The sequence below is a fragment of the Channa argus genome, chromosome 11 (genome assembly GCF_033026475.1).
Source record: "Channa argus isolate prfri chromosome 11, Channa argus male v1.0, whole genome shotgun sequence".
In the NCBI taxonomy this organism is placed as follows: Eukaryota; Metazoa; Chordata; class Actinopteri; order Anabantiformes; family Channidae; genus Channa; species Channa argus.
The window spans coordinates 27,342,978-27,362,650 of record NC_090207.1 but is presented as its reverse complement, the minus strand read 5'-3'; the positions used below and the strand labels follow the sequence as shown (position 1 = coordinate 27,362,650).

The following is a 19,673-nucleotide window of genomic DNA, read 5'->3' as shown; positions in this document are numbered from 1 at the left end:
TATTTCTAAAAAAGGATGCACCTGAACACAATTTGGAGTCACAACACACTGTTAATACTTTTGAACAGTAAAAAAATGTCTGTTTTTGAATTCAATTTATGTGCAAGAAAGTGGTTCATGCCGTTTATGGGTCATTGTGTGATGATTGATGATCAAAAATGTAAGTTTTCTTTAAGTTTAAATTGATTTTGCAGTACAGGTATGTAAAAGTAAAGAGGTGTGAATACTAATAAAAGTGACTATACTACAGGACACAATGATAGGTCAAAACACTGATTTAACATAAATACAGAGCTTCCTTAGAAATGCTGACCCAGCCTATTAGCATCACTGTTTTCATAACTGGATTTAAGTGCAAATCACCCACCCACCCCCAACCACCAACAGAAGATGCATTCTGACTACAGGTTATAAATGAACAACAAATATAAATCTGTCTAAAATACTGAATCTGCATTTGACCATTGTTAGCTTGAGCTTAGACTCTGGCAAAGTTTCAATTCAGACAAGAGAGTTTTGTGGACCCTGCAATGGATTAGATTTTTACCTGTGACTTTGGGTCATCTCTTTCTCATTGGACTCCTCCCCTTCAACTGTAGATTGGCCCCTAGATCCATGAGTCTGATGTTTTCTTCTCTCTCCATTGGCAGCACTTTCTCCTCTGGAATTCCTATCCCCATCCCTGTTAGAAGAACGACCATCTTTGTGCCTAGATCTTCGCTCTCTACTCCCTCCACTTTTCACTGTCCCACTGCCTCCTCTGGACTGCCGGTGTGAATGGTGATGTCGATGCTCTCTCTCATTTGTTACTCCTCCACCTCTGCTGTCATCCACTGAGCTCTGATGGTAATGCTTTCTGCCTCCCTCACGGATGTGGGACTTCTCACTCTTACCTTCCTTGCCCTTGTTGCTGTGGTGGTCTTTAGGGTGGCTGTGATGAACATGGTGTCTCCCTTCTTTAGCACTGCCACCATTATCATTTGCGTCCTCTTTCATTTTTGCCCTATCCTTGTCTTTGTGGCGGTGGTGGCGACGGGGCTGGTGAGGCATAAACGAAGGTCCAGTCACCTTCTCAACCTCCTCTGGCATGTATGGCTTTTGATGATGATGCTGGTGGCCACCCAGTAAAGGTCCATCACAGGGCTCAACAAGCAGTGGCCGGTCATGGTGTGTCTTCATGTCAGGTCGAACACGGAGTGCTGACAGGCGGAGACGCTCCTCAGGTTCTAGCTCACTGTACAGTGCCTCACAGCTTGCCTGGTTTTGCCTCCTCAGTTGGTTAGCTCTCTGCTCCCACACAGACATCGTCTTCACTGACTTGTGCTGCTCCCTACTATAAGGGCAGAAGAAAAACCATAACAATTATTATAACAACTGACAATGTGACCCAGTAGGCAAGGACACATGCCATGAACCATGAAGACATTCAAAAGGGTTCTCCTGAGTAGCCATCGAATGAATCACGATCATCATCTTGCATAAACTGACTCAAGGTCCAAAATGAAACTTTTTGCAACATCTACTGAACATTGAATTTAGACACTGAAGAGACATTGTATACCAAAACCGGTTCCGTCTTAGTATTAGGCAAGTAAAACCTCAGACGACCAACAACATAACAATAATTGAGTAAAAATAACAAAACCAACAACAACAAAGACATATGGGCTATACTAAGTACCCCCTCTTAAGCTCCTCTTAAAGGATTAAAGAGTATAAATTGCAGTGACTGCTAATCATCAGACCTTGATTAACTGATCATCACAATTTCTGCAGATCTTTATAAACTAAGAAGTTATGGCAGTTTCCTGGTGTGGAGCATTCATTTGTATATTAGCAAGAGAGAAGACATAAACAATGGTCTTAGAGAAGCAATTGTTGTCAATCTGGAAAGGGTTAATACATTATTTCCAAACAATCTGGAGTTCAGTTTGCTTCAGTTAGAAAGATTATTCACAAGTGGAAAGCATATCCAGGAGCGGACGACCCAGCACATTCAACCGAAGGTCAGACTCTAATGCTCAGAGAAATACAGAAACCCAAGAGCTCCATCTCAGACCTTACAGAACTCATTGAGCATGTTGATGTTAAAGTCCACAACAGCACATTTAGAAAAAGACTGAACAAGTAAATTTTATTTGGGAGGTCTGCCAGGGCAAAGCCTCTTCTGTCTAAAAGGAAAATGAAAACATAACTGAAGTTCGCAAAACTGCATCTGAACAAACCCAAGACTTGTGGAACAATGTCCTATGGACCGATGAGACCTAAGTGGACTTTTCTGGTAAAAAGCAAACAGTAATTCAGCAGAAATACCTCGTGGTACAAAAAATGTTGTATGTTCTTGTTTGTCTGAGGTTGTATATTTCTAATATCAAGACTTGGTATGATCAGATGACTTTTGTTAAGTTTTTAAACACAAAAAAAACCACACATACACACTCTCTCACAAAACAGTATTAAAAGAGGGGGGTACTAACCTTTCTCATTCTCAATTACACAATCAAATATTTAACTTATGTTGGATGCCTCTATACATTCATAACACGTCATAGACAGAATTTGTTTAGAATCTATTTGGGATTATTATTGGCCACCGAAACAAATTTTCAGGTTTCAAAATAGAAATATTCTCTCTCAGAAGACTAGATGATGACTTTAGAACCTATTAGACTTTTCAATTCAACAATCACACAGCATCTTAAAAAGACATTGAGGTTTCATTTGGAACCTTGTGTGGATTTGTAATGAATGTTTAAATTTGACATTTAAAAGATATCAAATTTAGATATTGAGGTGGAACCTTGTGTGGATTTGTAATGAATGTTTAAATTTGACATTTAAAAGATATCAAATTTAGATATTGAGGTGGAGCCTTGTGTGGATGTGTAATGGATGTCTAAATTTGATATTCGTAAGACATCTAATTTAGAGTTCACCTTTTGTGAATGTGAAATAGAATTAATAATAAATTTACCATACATGTAGACCTCCAAAAAGGTCCTAAAAAGAAGCCCTGGCTTTACCTGTATTAGATGTAGAAGTACATGAAGTCATATCTAGATGTCTGTGCTTTAAACCTGTATTGTATGTCCCACAGATTTAGAAATGGGGACCTAGACGTCGACCTAAACGCATGTCTTTTCTGCATTTTTGCGAGACAGTGCTAAATAAGCATTTTCAAAGGATACACCAATAGGTACTGTATGGTTTCCTTTTGAAGTGACATATTGATTTTGTATGTACTTTATACTTCTTTGGCTCAAACCAGCAGTATGGCTCATTTTATTTTACTTCTCATGATGGAACACAGAATCCCTACTTGCTGAATGACATAAAGTACCATTAAGTGCAATGCGGCTTTTAGCACTGCCAATCACTGGGTCTATTTATATATATATATATATATATATATATATATACATATATATATATATATATATACATACATACACACCTGAACAAAAGCCAAGCATGGCCACATTACCATGCTGTAGCATGCTACATGTTTCTCTTGATATGCTTAACACAAGCCTTCAACGTGGCTGAATGCATGCAGTTTTGAGAATGTGATCGTTTAACCTGACAGTAGGAAATTACATGTTACAATAACTTGATTTAACATGGCATTATGCAATTTTTATTTTTATTTTTTGTCCTTTTGACTTATTCCGTGAGTTCAGGGTTGCCACAGTGAATCATTGTCTGCATGTTAATTTGGCAGTTTTTTTTATGCCGGATGCCCTTCCTGACGCAACCCTCCCCAATTTCTACCGGCACTGCAAAGCTGGGGATGGGAATGGGCTGTTAGGGGTTTAGTGTCTTGCCCAGAGACACTTCGACATATAACCGGGACCAGGGATCGAACCACTGACCCTGTGGTCCGTGGATGACTGCACTTATAAATAAATAACCTTGATCCTCAGATTTAGTCATCCTGCAGTAGTATTTTTCATGCTTACCTTCTTCTTTCTTTATGCTCACCTACATTTGACAAACCTTAAGAGCAAGCACCTACACTGCACTCTGAAGACATGAATAGACGAGATGTAACTGGACTCACTAAATTAACAGAAAAGCCTGGAACATGGTATGAATGAAGGAATGCAGGGCAACCCTTAAAGAATATAAATAATGGGAACTGATTATGTATGTTTTAACAGATGTACAGATTTAATCATCAATAACCACCTTCCTAGCAGGCAGTTGAGTTTACCTCAGGAAGTGATGGGCTGGAGTGCAGACATAACTCCTACAGACATGTAAAAGGAGCAACATTGAAACAAACAGAGGGAAAGAATAAAATTAAAAGGCAAACAAGTTACAGACAAAAATACAGAGGGGCACAACAAATCTTCAAAAACTGATAAGGAAAAAAGGCATCTAAAGACAGAAAATTATACAAAAATGCTAACAAACTGTTTTTGTTGAAGGAGCAGGGAAATGGGATCAGGAGATAAAATAAAAGTACTAAACAACAAATCTACAAATGTCCTACAACAGTTTTAAAGAAAACTATTTGGTTTGGTATGAAAAAAGTCCACAGCAACTTAAGGCACAACACTATAGTACATTTGACCCAAATCATGTTCTCTATCCATAACCCAAATCTTTGTTGACAATGAGACTCTTCTGCTATCATCCCAAACTAATTCTTGCTGTTATTAAATGTAGAGCTTCTTTCATTCAAGACATTGGATCTGACTATAATCCAGTGAATCCAGAAATGTAAGTCTTTGATTACAAATCCTACAAAACTTGTTTTGTGTTGCATTTTGGTTGTACTGTCAAACTTAAAAAAAATCTGCATCATCTGGTTTTGCAAATTACTCAACAAATAAGAGAAACAGTTACTTAACAATTGCTGTGTTCAACTTAATTTAGCATCTGTCTGTGTTTCTACTGAACACTCACGGCAGTAACAACATACAACACATATTTATGACTAACTTGGGAATTGCATAACATCTACAAATACAGAATAAAAACTGTATGAACAATTTCATTCTGCAATCTACAGAATGAAAGTTGCAGCAACTGAAAATAAGTCTAAGGATGTTGATCACGAAGTCAGATACAGTCAGATACGATGAAGACTCACAGATGCTTTGGAAATAAAAAACACTGAAGAGGGAATGGAATTACTGAGACACACACACTGCTCTGTCGCAAGGCATGAGCACAGAAGAGCTGCCATGTTCTATTGGATACGTCCCACAAAAGAGTGATAAAATTATGACACCAGAATGAGACAGAGTTTAACAGCAGAAGATGAGGGGTGAGAGATGGGATAATAAATGGGTGGGATAATAAAAAGGATTAAATTTGTAACAAATAGGTGATAACTCACAGTGAGTTAAAGCTGCAGATGGATGGGCTGCTACAGTGTGCGTTACTTCGACTGCGTGTTAGAAAACTGTCCATGCACAAAAAAAGAAATTGGGGAGGGGGAACATCACATTGGATGAAGTCAGAGAAATGGCCAGACTGATCAACATTTCTCTGTCTTCTCTGTGTCCTTTTATCTTCTATTACATTTTAAAGAAATGGACATACAAGGTCAGAAACACAAGACTGATAATAAACCAGAAAAGAAAATGTCTCACAAATGTACCACCAGGGGTACTTTCATTAACATACTGACATACTAAATTAACATACTAAATAAAAATGTGTTTTGTTCAGTTTTTCCTGTTAAAATGTGGACTGAAAATATAAGCCCCAACATAATCATGTCAAACTGAATTTTACAAATGTGTGTAGTAGAGATAGTCTGGACAACTGTCATAGGTAGAGAAGGGAAAAAAAGATGTCAAATGTCGAATGTCGAACAATGTCGAATATGAAGATTAACGCAAAAACCACAACAATGTTGAATCTTTATTGCAGAAGCCAATAAATCTCAGTTCATGTGGTGTCACCAAGTTTATTATAGTGCTATGGGCAATCATGCCACGTTTACATTTACATTAAGTCATTTAGCAGATGCTTTTATCCAAAGCAATTTACAAGTGAGGCACAAGGGAAGCAAAAACCGAAGTTAAGGAGAAAACATCAAAGCAAAGTGTTTATGTTTCATAAGATGCAAGTACAAGAAAGAGCAGAAAGACAGTTTTTTTCTAGATAGATTCAAGTGCATAGGAAGGTGTGGAAGAGTTCTGTTTTCATCAGTTTTATGAATATTGGTGGTGAAGTTGGTAGCTTAGGTAGCTTGTTCCACAATCGTGGGATCACTGAGCTGAAGAGTTTTGCTTTGTGTCTTCTGCGCTGCTGGGACCACCAGACATTGTTCACTGGCAGAGCACAGTTTGTAGATCTGAATGAGGTTGAGGTAAGCAGGAGCTGTTGAGTTGACCAACCTGTAGGCAAGAGGCAGCTTTGAACCTGATCTGGGCAGCTACCAGAAGCCAGTGTAGAGATCTGAAGAATGATGTAACACGAGTCCTTTTTGGCTGATTACAAATGAGGCATGCTGCCCAGTTTTGGGTCATCTGCAAGGGTTTGATTGTGCATACTAGTAACCCCATTAATAGGGCATTGCTGTAATCTGTGATAGAAAAAGCCATGTGAGCTGATGATAGAACGCAGTGATGAAGTATAGACAGAAAAAAGAAGTGGACCGAGAACTGAGCACTGCGGCACACCTGTAGAGAGGCTATGAGAGTTAGAAACATGCCCCTGCTAGAATACCTTGAAGGTTTGTCCCTAAATTAAGACAGTAGACAAACTAGAGCTGATCCAGAGATGCCCAAGTCAGAGTGTGGACAAGAACATCTGATGGTTCACAGTGTGAAAGGCTGCAGATAGGTTGAGTAGTATTAAGACCAAAGACTGACCTGCGGCTTTTGCAGCCCGCAGAAATTCCACGACCATCAGGAATGCCCTTTCTATGGGGTGACCACTCTTGAACCAGACTTGTTAAAATCAAGGAGGAGCAGTTGATTGAAGACTGCTCATTCCATTGTCTTGGCCAGAAGTAATTGAAGAAGAGATAAAGGCCTGTAATTGCCCACAAGGGAGAAGTCGTAAGAGGACTTTTTAAGCAGTGAGGTAACCTGCGCCTGCTTGAATGAGGTAGGAACAATGCCTTTGTTGAGAGATATGTTGATTATTAGGGTGGGTGCAACTACTTGAAGGAGAGTGGAAGGGATCGAAACCAGAGAGCTGGTGGTCAGATGGTTAGAGAGAAGGAGGGTTGATACGTTGTCCTCAGTCAGAGTTGAAAATGAGGAGAGCGATGGAGCGTTAGAAGAAGTTAGCAGGATGTCATCCTCTGGAGGAGAGAACTGTGAGCTGATGGCTGCCACCTTATTAGTAAAAAAGCGAGCAAAGACATCAGCAGTGAGAGAGGTAGATGGCGGAGGTGGAGGTGGGTAGATGATTGATTTGAAAGTGGAGAACAGCTTCCTGGTGTCTGAGATGTTGCTGAGCTTGTCCTGGTAGTATACAGTCTTTACCCCGGTGACACTGTAAGAAAAAGACAAAAGCGGACCCTGATAATCAGCAAGAGCAGAGGGAGTCTTGGATTTGTACCACTTCCTCTCAGCACTCCTGATCACAGTGCATTGCTCCCGGATCCAGTCGGTGAACCATGGATTAGAAGCTGAGGGACAAGAAGGTCTACAAGACTGCGAAAGTCTAGGGTTGAAGACAGTGAGCAGAATAAAGAAGTGATCCAATAAATGGAGGGGATTGACCAAGATGTTATCTGTGGTACTATTGGCTTAAATTGGGCCACTGTGGCACAGGAAGGTAGAGCAGTTGTCCACCAGTCTTGCAGTTGTTGGTTCAATCTTCAGCTCCTCCGGTTACATGTTGACGTGTCGTTGAGCAAGACACTGAACGCTAACTTAGTTGCTCCTGGTGAGCGTTGGCCAGCTGGATAGCAGCTCCCCCATCGGTGTATGAGTGTTTGTGATTGTTAATGCGAAATTATTGTGCCAATAGGCAGAAATGCACCAAGGGTCCAGACCATTTACAATTTAAATCGCTATGGCAAATGTGTTAGAATGTGAATGAATAGCAGTTCCTCGTGTACATATTTAGCAAATATATACATTTTCACTTTCCTGCTTGCTGTTTTTTGGTATTAACAAACTAAAGAGTAAAATGAATCTTTGTGTTAAGATGTTTTTTTTAAGCATCCTGATAATGCTTATAAATTAAAATGTACTGCTGAGCACCTCACAAATTCATATTTTTTCCCCCACTGAAACACTTAGGTAGAAGTCATTTGCTCTAAAAAATACTTCCAATTTTTAACTTGTTTTCTATGGCCTTAGTTTAGGTGTAAATGTACTGTACATGCTTCCCTCTATTAAAATATTTCCCTGCTTCTATCCAAAAAGCTCCTGTTTAAAGTTTAATCATTTAAAGTTTAGATGATGTCATCTAGAGGAGCTCTGGAAAAGCATACTCCATAGTATGTGCAACAAGATGACAAAATGTGAACTAAGTGTTCATCCAAGTATTTTATCTGGAGTCGTTTTGTCGGCTAGAAGTAGAGATAATTCAATGTAGGGAAATCAGAGGGAAGTTTAATGGCATTCATGTACATGTACTACTCAAACTAGAACTAAAGGGAGAAAGTTCAAATTATATATTATATTATATTTATTAAATTATATATAATTATATAAGTATATTAAACAGTATAAGGTTTAATATAAAGCCTAATATGTTGCCTTGCGACTCAACAGCCCCTTATGAAAAAAGGGTTGGGACACTGTATTAAATGTAAAAAATAAAGAATCCAATGATTTGCAAAAACATTTAAAAGCTATATTTGGTTGGAAATAGCACAAAAACAACATTTGACTACTAACTTAAGTTTCATAGCTTTAATTAACTTTGCTGGTTATGAATAGCATTTTGTTAGATTTTAATTTACATGCTGTTTTTTTGTTTTTGCTATTCAATGCCCCTTGTGGCTGCATGTCAGTAGAGATCAATAAACGATATTGTTTAGCTCTGTGTAAAGTCTGAAAAACAAGACATAAGTGGAATCTAAATGTTAAAAATGCTTATACTGTGTCTATTATTACAGGTTGCTGTTGAATTATTCTGTTCATATGTATTTTATGTTTTGAGTAAGGGTATATATCTGTGCTTCACTCAAAAAGCAATGCATGATAAGCAGGTGATGTGCTCTTTAGCAAAAGTGACAATATTTCTTCAGATTTAGAGTTCATGTGTCTGTTTTCTGTGGTATGTTTAGAGATAAGATTAAAGAACAGAAATTTCAGAAACATTAGAAGAGGTTGACTTACGCTGTGATGGAAATGTTAGCGGCCGACATAGGGCTGACTTCCTTTACCTCCTTGGCCTTCTGAAGGGCAAGTTTTTTATTGATGGCCTCCTCTTGTTCCTCTTCATCCTGGCAAGTTCATATATGCGAAAAACACAAAATGATTTAACCATTATTGAAAATTTGGTGTATTAGCAAAATATTAAAAGTTTCAGCAGTTTGCAATGAGCAAATCAAAAAGGAACAATTTCAATTGATCAACACAACTAAATGTTTTATGTGGCTCCTCCAAATTCAACACAAAACACAACTTTTAATGACCACTGCAGTCTCAAACACCAAATGCAACTATCCAAGAGCTTCATTAGGCGTGGCAGGTGTGCTTGAGAACACATCAACACCTAAACCGTCAAAAAAATTGTTAAAAACGGTTAAGAGCTCATTGCCTCCCACAAACAAATAAAAGAATACAAAAATATAGTGAAGCACTGAATGTTCCTAGAGACACAATTGAAAGCATAGTTCACAAGTTCAAATTTAACAGAACAGTGGCTACAATACCTGGACACTTTCAGTAAGAGAAACATTAAGTTCTGCAACCAGATTTCTAAGAAGACAGGTGGAGAAAAGCCTGCAGTATACATGATGGCAACAGGAGTCCTGGTGGCTCAGTGGTACAAGCATTAGGTTGGCATGCAGAAGGCTGCAGTTCAAATTCTACCAAGGCTAAGCTTGGTACCGGTCCGGAGCCCAAAATAGGAGGCTTGCAGCAGGAAAGGCATCCGGTGTACAAACTCATTCCAAATCAATGTGCAGAATATTCTGCTGTAGAGACCACTAAAGGGACAAGCCAAAAGCCATGGATTGATACATCCATCTTTCTACAGTAAATGACAAACTAATACTTTAGTTAATTTGTCTGAGACATTTTAGTCTCTACAACCCCCGATTAAGATGTTGTTTTTAATATCTTCAAAACGAGCAGTTGTCACAGCCATGACTCTGCTCTCTCTGTCTCTTCCTCCCCTGTATTCTCTACACCTTTCACCTCCCCTTCATAAGCCCTGGCTACCTGTCTACCTGTTTAGTCTTGAGCAAGACACTGAACCACAACTTAGTTGCTCCTGGTGAGTGTTGCCCAGCTACATAGCAGCTCCCCTGTGTGTGTGTGTGTGTGTGTGTGTGTGTGTGTGTGTTTCTGAGTATGAATAGGTGAATGACAAGCAATGTAAAGTGCTTTGAATAACAATAAGTAGAAAAGTGCTAAATAAATGCAGACCAGGGGCGACTGTGGTGCAGGAAGGTAGAGCGGTTGTCCACCAATCTCACAGTTGTTGGTTCAATCCCCGGCTCCTCTGGTCACATGTCGAAGTGTCCTTGAGCAAGACACTGAACCCCAATTTAGTTGCTCCTGGTGAGTGTTGGCCAGCTCCATAGCAGAGTGTGTGTGTGTGATTGTGAGTGTGAATGGGTGAATAATAAGCAGTAATAATAAGCTTTGAGTGCCAATAGGTAGAAATGCGTTATATAAGTGCAGACCATTTATGATTTGACTTTTTTGAATTAAGGTTCTATAATTGTGTGATACTGGAAACAAGTAATGGCTGTGACTGGAACACAGCGATTGAGTAGGCTCTGGAAAAACACTGCAAAATGATTATGGCTACAGTCTGGCTACCAGTTACTGTCTTGTTCTCCGCTTCCCCACTTCCTCTTTGGCACTCCTCATTTCTGCCTCCCCCCTTCCTGTAGACTTCCCTCTTATCTGCCAGTTACTCTCTGGTCATCATCCAAATTAATTTCACCTGTTTTCTTCCCGATATCATTAGGTTGGATCTAGAACTGGGTCAGATGAGGGTGAGGCATGAACAGGATCGAGCGAGACAGACTGGGTGGCTGAGACCTTTAGCTGAGTTTCTGAAATCACTTTGGGATGGTGGAATGTAAATATTCCGCATGGGCACATCACAACAGCAATGTTCAAATTATATACTATATGGCCCTATTGTTAATGTATGATTTGATTTATTTTGAAATATTATTGCTATATTTCTGGTCACACTGTTCTCTAACTTGAAAAATCTGGTGAAATTTGATGAAGGCAATTAGGCACATAAACCAAATAATATTAGTGAACTGTTGGCCATTGGAAAAAAGGAAGGGGCCAAGATTCTTCAGGAACCTGCCAGAAGTCTGGAGTCTGTGGATGCATCACATTTGCAGCAGGTCATAAAAAGATACTTGTCAGGAAGAGGTTGGAAAACGTTGAGAGTGCAGTAGTTATTAAAAGTTGCATTTTAGGTTGACCTTGGAGAAACCACCAGTATCATTAGTTGTGTTGAGCTATTTCATTTGTTCTTGTTTGATTTGGAACGATTTGATTTGCCAAAACATCTAATTTGCATTATACAGTTAGTTCTCACCAACATGCTTCTCTAGGGGCGGCCCCACATGCCCACAGTTTTGCTTAGTTTTTTACATTTTTATATCAATATATGTATAAAGTTAATAAAACAATAACATTTATAGTAATAACAAAATGGTATTTTTTATGCTGTTGTTGGTTGGGCATTAAAAAGCCAATATAAATAGATGACAGTTCATTACATTGACCTGTTGTAACGTTACATCAGTCATACTACAGCAGCCTCATCTTGCAAAGTAAATCATATAAGTATGCTAAAACCTCTGTAGATCACTATAAAGCCAGAATATCTGCCATTATGATAGAATACTGTACCTTGGTGAGTTCCTGGGCATTTGCAAGGTTATCGACGGCAATGGCCAAAAACACATTGAGGAGAGTGTCTGGGGAGTTTTGGTCTCAGGAAAAGAGCAAAAGATTGAATAACACACAATGAACATTTACAATAACAGCCTTTCTTCAGATCATAGATAAATTCATCAGTTAGGCAGGATACAGTTTCCAAAGAGAGTCAGTACTATAAAATAAATGGAGGAAAACATTCCTCCATGTACGCCCCCCTGAGACTCTATCCCGTGGTACATGACTGCGTTCCAGTCTTCCCCGGTAAGGATCTGCAGGGTGGAGACAGGCTTGTTTCTGAGTCCAGTTCAGCAGTAAAAACAGAAGAGGACAAAATAGATAGAGTTGACCATTACCTGGAAAACTGTGAGAATCGCTGCTGGGAATGTGTCAAAGTTGGTTGTCGGTGTCTCATCTTCAAAATTAAACCTTCGGAGAGAATATAAACAGTTTTTAAATATAATCAAGCTTTAAAGCTACTACACACTTAAATTAATTCCTCCAGGTATTGGAGGATGGAGTAGTTTAATATAATCTCCATTAGGCTAAACACAATTCCAGCACAACGTATTGTACACCTATTATGAGTTCCTCATCTGATTGGCCTTAAAGCTGCTCTCCTAATGACTGTTCATGTCAGAGGGATATGTTGTACTTATGTTGGTTTGTCCATCTAAGGACAAGTCACCAAAATGTGAGTCATTCAGTTAGAGGATAGGGTAGAATGGCAGCATAATTTATTCTATGCCTTCTTAAAAACCATGTGAGCTTTTTTTTCCCCCTGGGTCTCTTTTTCTGGGCATCTAGAAAAATTGAAGAGGGACAATGCATTTGTTCAGGACACAGTGGTTAACATCTGTATGTGCCCTAATTTCTCCAAAAAGATGTCGATAGTAGCTGGGAGATTATTTATGTCCATCTTTCTACAGTAAATGACAAACTAATACTTTTAGTTAATTTGTCTGAGACATTTTAGTCTCTACAACCCCCGATTAAGATGTTTTTTTTAATATCTTCAATACGAGCAGTTGTCATAGCCGTGACTCCGCTCTGTGTTGTCCTGGTAAGCATCACCATCTCTCCCCTCTGCTCTGCTCTCTATGTCTCTTCCTCCCCATTGTGTCGCCTAATCAGCCCATATTCTCTACACCTGTCACCTCCCCTTCATAAGCCCTGGCTACCTGTCTACATGTTTAGTTGCTACTTTGTATATTTGTTGTACTTTTTTTCCCGGGTTTCTCAGCTGCCTTTAGTTTCTCCACTTCTTTCTCCTCCTTCCCTTACCTGTGGGCTGACTCCACTTGAGGGACATTACTCACCACCCACCTACATTTAGAATCCCACTCTCATTGTAGTTTATACTGAATTTTTGCCGTTGCTCACTATCTCTCTCCTCCTCAGATACTTCAGCACCTGCCCCCATTGGTCACTGCAGTCACACACCTACCGCTGTCCTGTCTGTCCACCAGTTCCTCCACTCCTCATTAGGCACAATAAACTTATTGCCTTCCTATTCCTTTGCTTGTTCTGCGCTTATTTGGCTTTACAAATCATTCTTAAAAAGTTCCTGATAGCAGTAGCATTACTTACTGGCCACCAAAAAGCTGCATGCCTAGAAGAGCAAAGACAACGATGAAGAGGAACAGAAGGAACAGCAGGCTGATGATAGACTTCATGGAGTTGAGCAGGGATACCACCAAGTTCCTTAAGGAGTTCCAGTACCTATGCACAGAACCATATGAATTAAGTATGTGGCCCAACACTGTTTACAGAACAGTGACAGTTCTGATGACTCACTTGGTGACTTTGAAAATCCTGAGCAGTCTCAGCGCTCTCAGCACACTGATGCCAAATGAGGCCCCAGGTTTGATGGCTGCCCAGATCACCTCAAAGATACTGCCAATAATTACCTGCAAACACATTGCAGCTTTTATTTCTGAATACTTAGTTTTCTTTATAAAGAGACCAAAATCAAATCCAAATACACATTTTCACTCTAATACTAGGGATTGACTGAATAACCAGTGGAACAGGAGGACTCACCCCAAAATCAAAACAATTGAATGAGGAATGGAAGTAATTCTGGGGTCCGAGACCATATATTTTCATGGACATCTCTGCCAGAAAAAGGCCCAGGAAAACAAACTCAGCTAGGTCTGTCCAAGGAGAATAAAAAAAAAAAACATTCACATCAATACCAAAGTAAAAATGGTCACCATTTCCACAATTCAATAGAACTAGTGCACAGTCTGTTCTGATGTGCCCACAGCAAGAATGACACAGAACAACTCTATTGTTTTGGGAAAGTACTGCACCCTTACATTATGGTGCATGATGATGTATGTTTGCTAGTAATGTGTTTGTAAAAAGTATAATGGTCCCGTGATATGTATTTTTAGTAAAGCATTTATCAGTTTCAAAGGCACCTTGTCAGCACATGGGATTGTTGTGACTGCAAGCTCACTGGAGGTTTCTTACTATACTAAGGAGGGAATTAATGAGAGTTTGTAATCAAGAATTTGCACTTATCATGCCTGCTATCTATTTTAACTTGTAACCTGCACAGACCCTGATGAATTAGATTACAGGCCATATTATGATAATATAATGGCAGGATAAATGACAGGATCAAACTGCACACTTGCAAAATTTAAACAAGCAAATTAATTTTACATTATAGCTTACATGAAAAGAAAAAAATATTAGAAGTGGCAGAAGAAAGACACTTTATCCAGTCAGTGTATACATTAGGACCTCTGAGGAAAGAGGAAGGAAACCAGCCTGGTTCTGCTGGAGGTTTCTTCCGTTAGAGGGAGTTTTTCCTCTCCACTGTTGCCTAGGGCTTTGCTCAAGGGGGAATTGTTGGGTTCTCTCTATACATCTTTATAGTCTTGACTTTTTTCTTTATTAACACTGTTTTGTATAGTCTGTAAACACAACAGGAACCACTGTCATGGAACAAAGCATGAATTAAGAGGACACACAAGAGTTACATTTCAAATGAAAGATCACAATGTGAGTAGTTAGTTCTGAGTCCTTGGTCATTTTTTAACTTAATTTCCTCTGCTTTATACTTTAAAGCTAACTCTACACATCCTAACCTGTATCAGCACTGCATGTATGAGTATTGTTTGATGAATTGTTGAATTTTAAAAAGTGGTGCCATGTTGCAATTTTTTTATTTATTACAAAATAAGCCAGAACTAGAAAAATTTATTATACTTGTAAAATGCAAAGGAAAGAAATGTTGGCATCTTGGTTTAAATAATAAAATTCACTATGTATGCTGGTACCTACATAGTGCATAGGTGAGCCACTCAGGCTGATCATAGTGTACAATGGCTACACACAATGTGTTGAGGCCAACCAGACACAACACAGTCCAGTAGAAGCTCTGGGATTTCACCAGACGGCGGATGGTGAAGCGAATTCTCTTCTCTTTTCTCTTGAAGTAAGATGTACTGTCATTCTTGCTCTTCACACTGGCACGGGCAAATGGTGACCCTGGGGGGGCAGTTAAAACAAGCATACCAAATGGCAATAAAGTTACCATTCCAAACTTTGATGGACTTACTAAATTATTTCTGAGTTTGAGTATAACTACCTATAATATGGACTACTTTTTAACCTGGAACATCAGTTTCCTTGCTACTGTCAAGGTTGGTGAGTTGCACAAGAGCTACAGGAACAAATGGACTAAATATATTTAACTTATTAATTTTTAACAAGAGCAATTTCTTATTCTGCTGAACTTAAAACTTAATGTAACCATGAAACCTAGATGTGCATCTCCCTGCTCCCTAGTCTCATTTTGCCTGTACTAAACCTTTTGTAACTTAAATTAGGCCCAGCTGTGAAGTGCAGCTGGAAACAAAAGAGAAGGGAAATTGGTTAAATTATAATTGAATTACTAGCACATTAGTGAGTTAATTATTTCCTGTTGTATTTCTACCCAGACATCTGAGTCATACTGTACTGTATCACTTTAGGACCACACTAGCCAGAAATATGCTTAATTTTACCTTCAATATGTTATGCCATCAGAATAACACCTTACTATAAAACCCCACTAGAACATCAGAAAGATCAGACTCTACGAATATATATGCTACTCAACTTCTCATGCGGGTTCTTATCATTCCATGTCTTGACTAGTGTAATTCAAGTTATACCTGACTAGTGTAATTCTAGTGTAAATAAACCTCTCCAAAGGACCTGAAATGTCGCTGGACAAACGTCAAATCACTGTTCATTTCTCTACACTGGCTTCCAGTGATTGTCCGCATCAGCTTTACACAGCTTCTCATTTACCCATTTGCACTCACAATCACACACATAATCACACACCGATAGGGGAGCTGCTGTGCAGCTGGCCAACACTCACCGGGAGCAACTAATTTGGGGTTCAGTGTCCTGCTCAAGGACACTTTGATATGTGAACAGAGAAGTCGGGGATCGACTCAACAACTGTGGGAATGATGACTGCTCCACCTACTGTGCCACAGTTGCCCCATTAACATAAGAAATAGGAGTCCCTCAGAGTGGTATTTGTCCCTCTGCCAACTGGCAAAATACACTAAGCAACGCTTTTCAGCTCATTGGTTCCATCATGATTAAACAAGCTACTGTCACAGCATCCGCCCTTCTATCCTCCCCTTCCCTCCTGCTCTCTCTCTCTCTCTCTCTCTCCCTGATTGTTTTCGTTCTCCCAGAGCACCTGGACTGCAGCGGCGGCCACACCTGCAAGCAATCACTCATCCTGATGACAGCAGTTCATATACCGGTCTCCTCCACGCCACAAGTTGCCAAATCGTCGCAGTAACCTCCTTGGTACTCGTGTACATTAGGCTCCTGGTAAAATCCGTTAGTCTGTGACAGCTAACCTGATCTTTGTCTCCCTGCCCTCAGATCCTCCGGCCGCCCTGCTGTGTTCAGCGACCCCCTCGACTCCCCGTCTCCACGGCTCCTTCTCCCGCGGTCACCATTCATCCTCCACCTGTGACTCGCCGTCCAATCGCTCCCCCCCGCACAAGGCATCGAGCTCCTCGGACCAGCCTCTCCGTTCTCCGGACATCGCCTCCCGGCAGCGCTCCCCTTTTCCCCCGACCCAATCCACTGTACCTTCCCCTAAATAAACATTCACGCCCTCCTAATCGCCTGGTTCCGTCTCTCTTTCTGGGTCCGCAAAACATTAAATACACATCAGAGTGTGACAGAACGATTTGGCCACTAAATGGACCCAGCAGACGCGAGCCAGCTGCAGCACGCGGTCTCCAGCCAGGGGGCTCTCCTGGCCCAGCATGACCACCGGATGCGGCGGATCGAGGAGGCCTTGGACCGGAATTCCCAGCAGCTCTCACAGGTGACGGACACACTTAGGGTTCAGTGCTCCATGTCGGCCTCTTCCGCCGAGCCTGCTCCACCGCCGCAGCCGCCTACCGCTCCCGCGGTCCGCGAGTCATAAGTGCCTCCCCCCGAGCCCTTCTCCGGCGACCTGGATAAGTGTCGGGGCTTCCTCCTCCAGTCTCGTCTGGTCTTTGCCCAGCAGCCCCAAACCTACGCCTCAGATGCCGCGAACGTCGCCTATGTTGTCGGGCTGCTCCGAGGACGAGCTCTCGAGTGGGTGGAGGCAAAGCTGGGTAGCTCGTTTCTGATTCCTTTCCACACATTTGTCGAGGAATTAAGAAAAATTTTTGATCACCCGGCGCGTTCGAAGAACGCAGCCGACAGGCTTCTCTCTCTCCGCCAGGGCTTTCGTAGTGTGGCGGATTTCTCGGTGGAGTTCCGGGTGCTCGCTACGGAGGCCCAATGGGACGACGCCGCTCTGCGGACTGTTTTTCGCCACGGACTGTCCGACCCGGTGAAGGACGAGCTGACACACCGGGATCGTCCCGACTCTCTGGACGAGCTTATTGAGCTTGCCATCCGTCTGGACAACCGCATCCGTGAAGGGCGGAGAGAGAGAGGACAGATACCAGCATCTGTTCCCCAGGGCCTGCGCACTCCCCCCCTTAAGAGTCTCGTTTCTCCGGTATCCAGTGCTTCAGCCTCTTCTGAGCTCCCTGCGGAACCCATGGAACTGGCTCGTGCACGTCTTTCCCCCACGGAGCGACAACGCCGGCTTCAGGCTGGTGAGTGCATTTACTGTGGTTCCACCACACATTTCATTGCACAGTGTCCCTCACGGCCAAAAGGGGGAGCTCGTCAGGGAGACTGGGGGCCCTGATGAGCGGAGCCGTTTTCCCCGACAACCCCCAAACCCGCCTAACAGTGTCCACAACCCTCTCTTACCAGTCAGTCTCCCTCCCCCTATTGGCACTGGTAGACTCTGGGGCAGAGCATAGTCTACTAGATGCCTCCCTAGCCAAACAGTGGTCTCTTCCCCTTATTCCCCTGGATCAGACTTTGAAGGTCAGAACCCTTGATGGATCAGTGGTCACGGAGATTTCACACAAAACAGCCCCTCTACACCTGTTAGTTTCTGGCAACCATCAAGAAGACATGTCCTTTTTCCTTATGCATTCGCCTGACAATCCCCTGGTTCTGGGCTACTCCTGGCTAAGGAAACATAATCCCCACATTGATTGGTTCTCCAATAAAATAATTGGCTGGGGAATCCCTTGCCACAACTCTTGTCTCCTTTCAGCACCATTCCCTGGTCGCCACTCTCCTCCCGTGGACACTTCCCCCACACCGGATATGTCCCTCATTCCCCCAGCCTATCATGACCTCGCCCCAGTCTTCAACAAAGAGCAAGCCCTGTCACTCCCTCCCCACCGCCCATTTGTGCTATAGATCTCCAGCCTGGGGCACCGTTACCCACCGGTCGCCTGTACAACCTCTCTCGCCCCGAAAGGGAGGCCATGGAGAAATACATCAGGGAGTCCCTACAAGCCGGTCTCATCCATCCATCTTCCTCCCCTGTCGCTGCAGGTTTTTTCTTTGTCAGTAAGAAGGATAAGACTCTCCGCCCATGTATAGATTACCGGGGGTTAAACAACATTACGGTTAAGAACAGATACCCTCTCCCCCTGCTTAACTCTGCTTTTGAGTGCAACAATCTTCACCAAGCTGGATCTCCGTAACGCCTACCATCTGGTCCGAATCCGCGAGGGGGATGAGTGGAAGACAGCGTTCAACACACCACTGGGCCAGTTCGAGTATTTGGTAATGCCTTTTGGTTTAACTAATGCTCCAGCGGTTTTTCAGTCTCTGATCAACAGTGTGCTCCGTGACTTCATCAACCGGTTTGTTTTTGTTTACCTGGACGACATATTAATTTTTTCACGCAATCTTCACGATCACCAACAACATGTTAGACTGGTATTACAGAGGCTACTGGAGAACAGACTCTTTGTTAAGGCGGAGAAGTGTGAATTTCATGTTCCCACTGTGTCGTTCCTAGGATTCCTTATTGGTGAGGGAGAGGTGAAGCCTGACCCCGAGAAGACACGCGCAGTCACGGAATGGCCCAGACCTGGGACCAGGAAGCAGTTCCAACGCTTTCTAGGCTTTGCCAATTTCTATCGCAGATTCATCAAGAACTACAGTACAATTGCCGCCCCCCTGACAAAACTAACATCTCCCATTGCCCCATTCTGCTGGACAGAGAAAGCCGAGGGAGCGTTCACCCAACTTAAGGAGCAGTTCACCTCTCCTCCC

General features: G+C 41.7%; 1 protein-coding gene across 1 annotated transcript in view; it reads right to left on the bottom strand.

The window, feature by feature from the left end:
- cacna1ba (calcium channel, voltage-dependent, N type, alpha 1B subunit, a) overlaps positions 1 to 19,673 on the bottom strand; it is a 156,159-nt gene that overhangs the window by 76,254 nt on the left and 60,232 nt on the right. The window contains exons 11-21 of the mRNA XM_067520853.1: positions 15,309 to 15,515; positions 14,055 to 14,167; positions 13,809 to 13,921; positions 13,602 to 13,733; positions 12,368 to 12,440; positions 12,166 to 12,283; positions 11,985 to 12,052; positions 9,267 to 9,373; positions 5,348 to 5,413; positions 4,214 to 4,249; positions 548 to 1,333 (exon numbers count right to left, since the gene is read on the bottom strand). Of these exons, the coding sequence (XP_067376954.1) occupies positions 548 to 1,333; positions 4,214 to 4,249; positions 5,348 to 5,413; positions 9,267 to 9,373; positions 11,985 to 12,052; positions 12,166 to 12,283; positions 12,368 to 12,440; positions 13,602 to 13,733; positions 13,809 to 13,921; positions 14,055 to 14,167; positions 15,309 to 15,515 (1,819 nt within the window). The remainder of the gene's footprint in view (positions 1 to 547; positions 1,334 to 4,213; positions 4,250 to 5,347; positions 5,414 to 9,266; positions 9,374 to 11,984; positions 12,053 to 12,165; positions 12,284 to 12,367; positions 12,441 to 13,601; positions 13,734 to 13,808; positions 13,922 to 14,054; positions 14,168 to 15,308; positions 15,516 to 19,673) is intronic.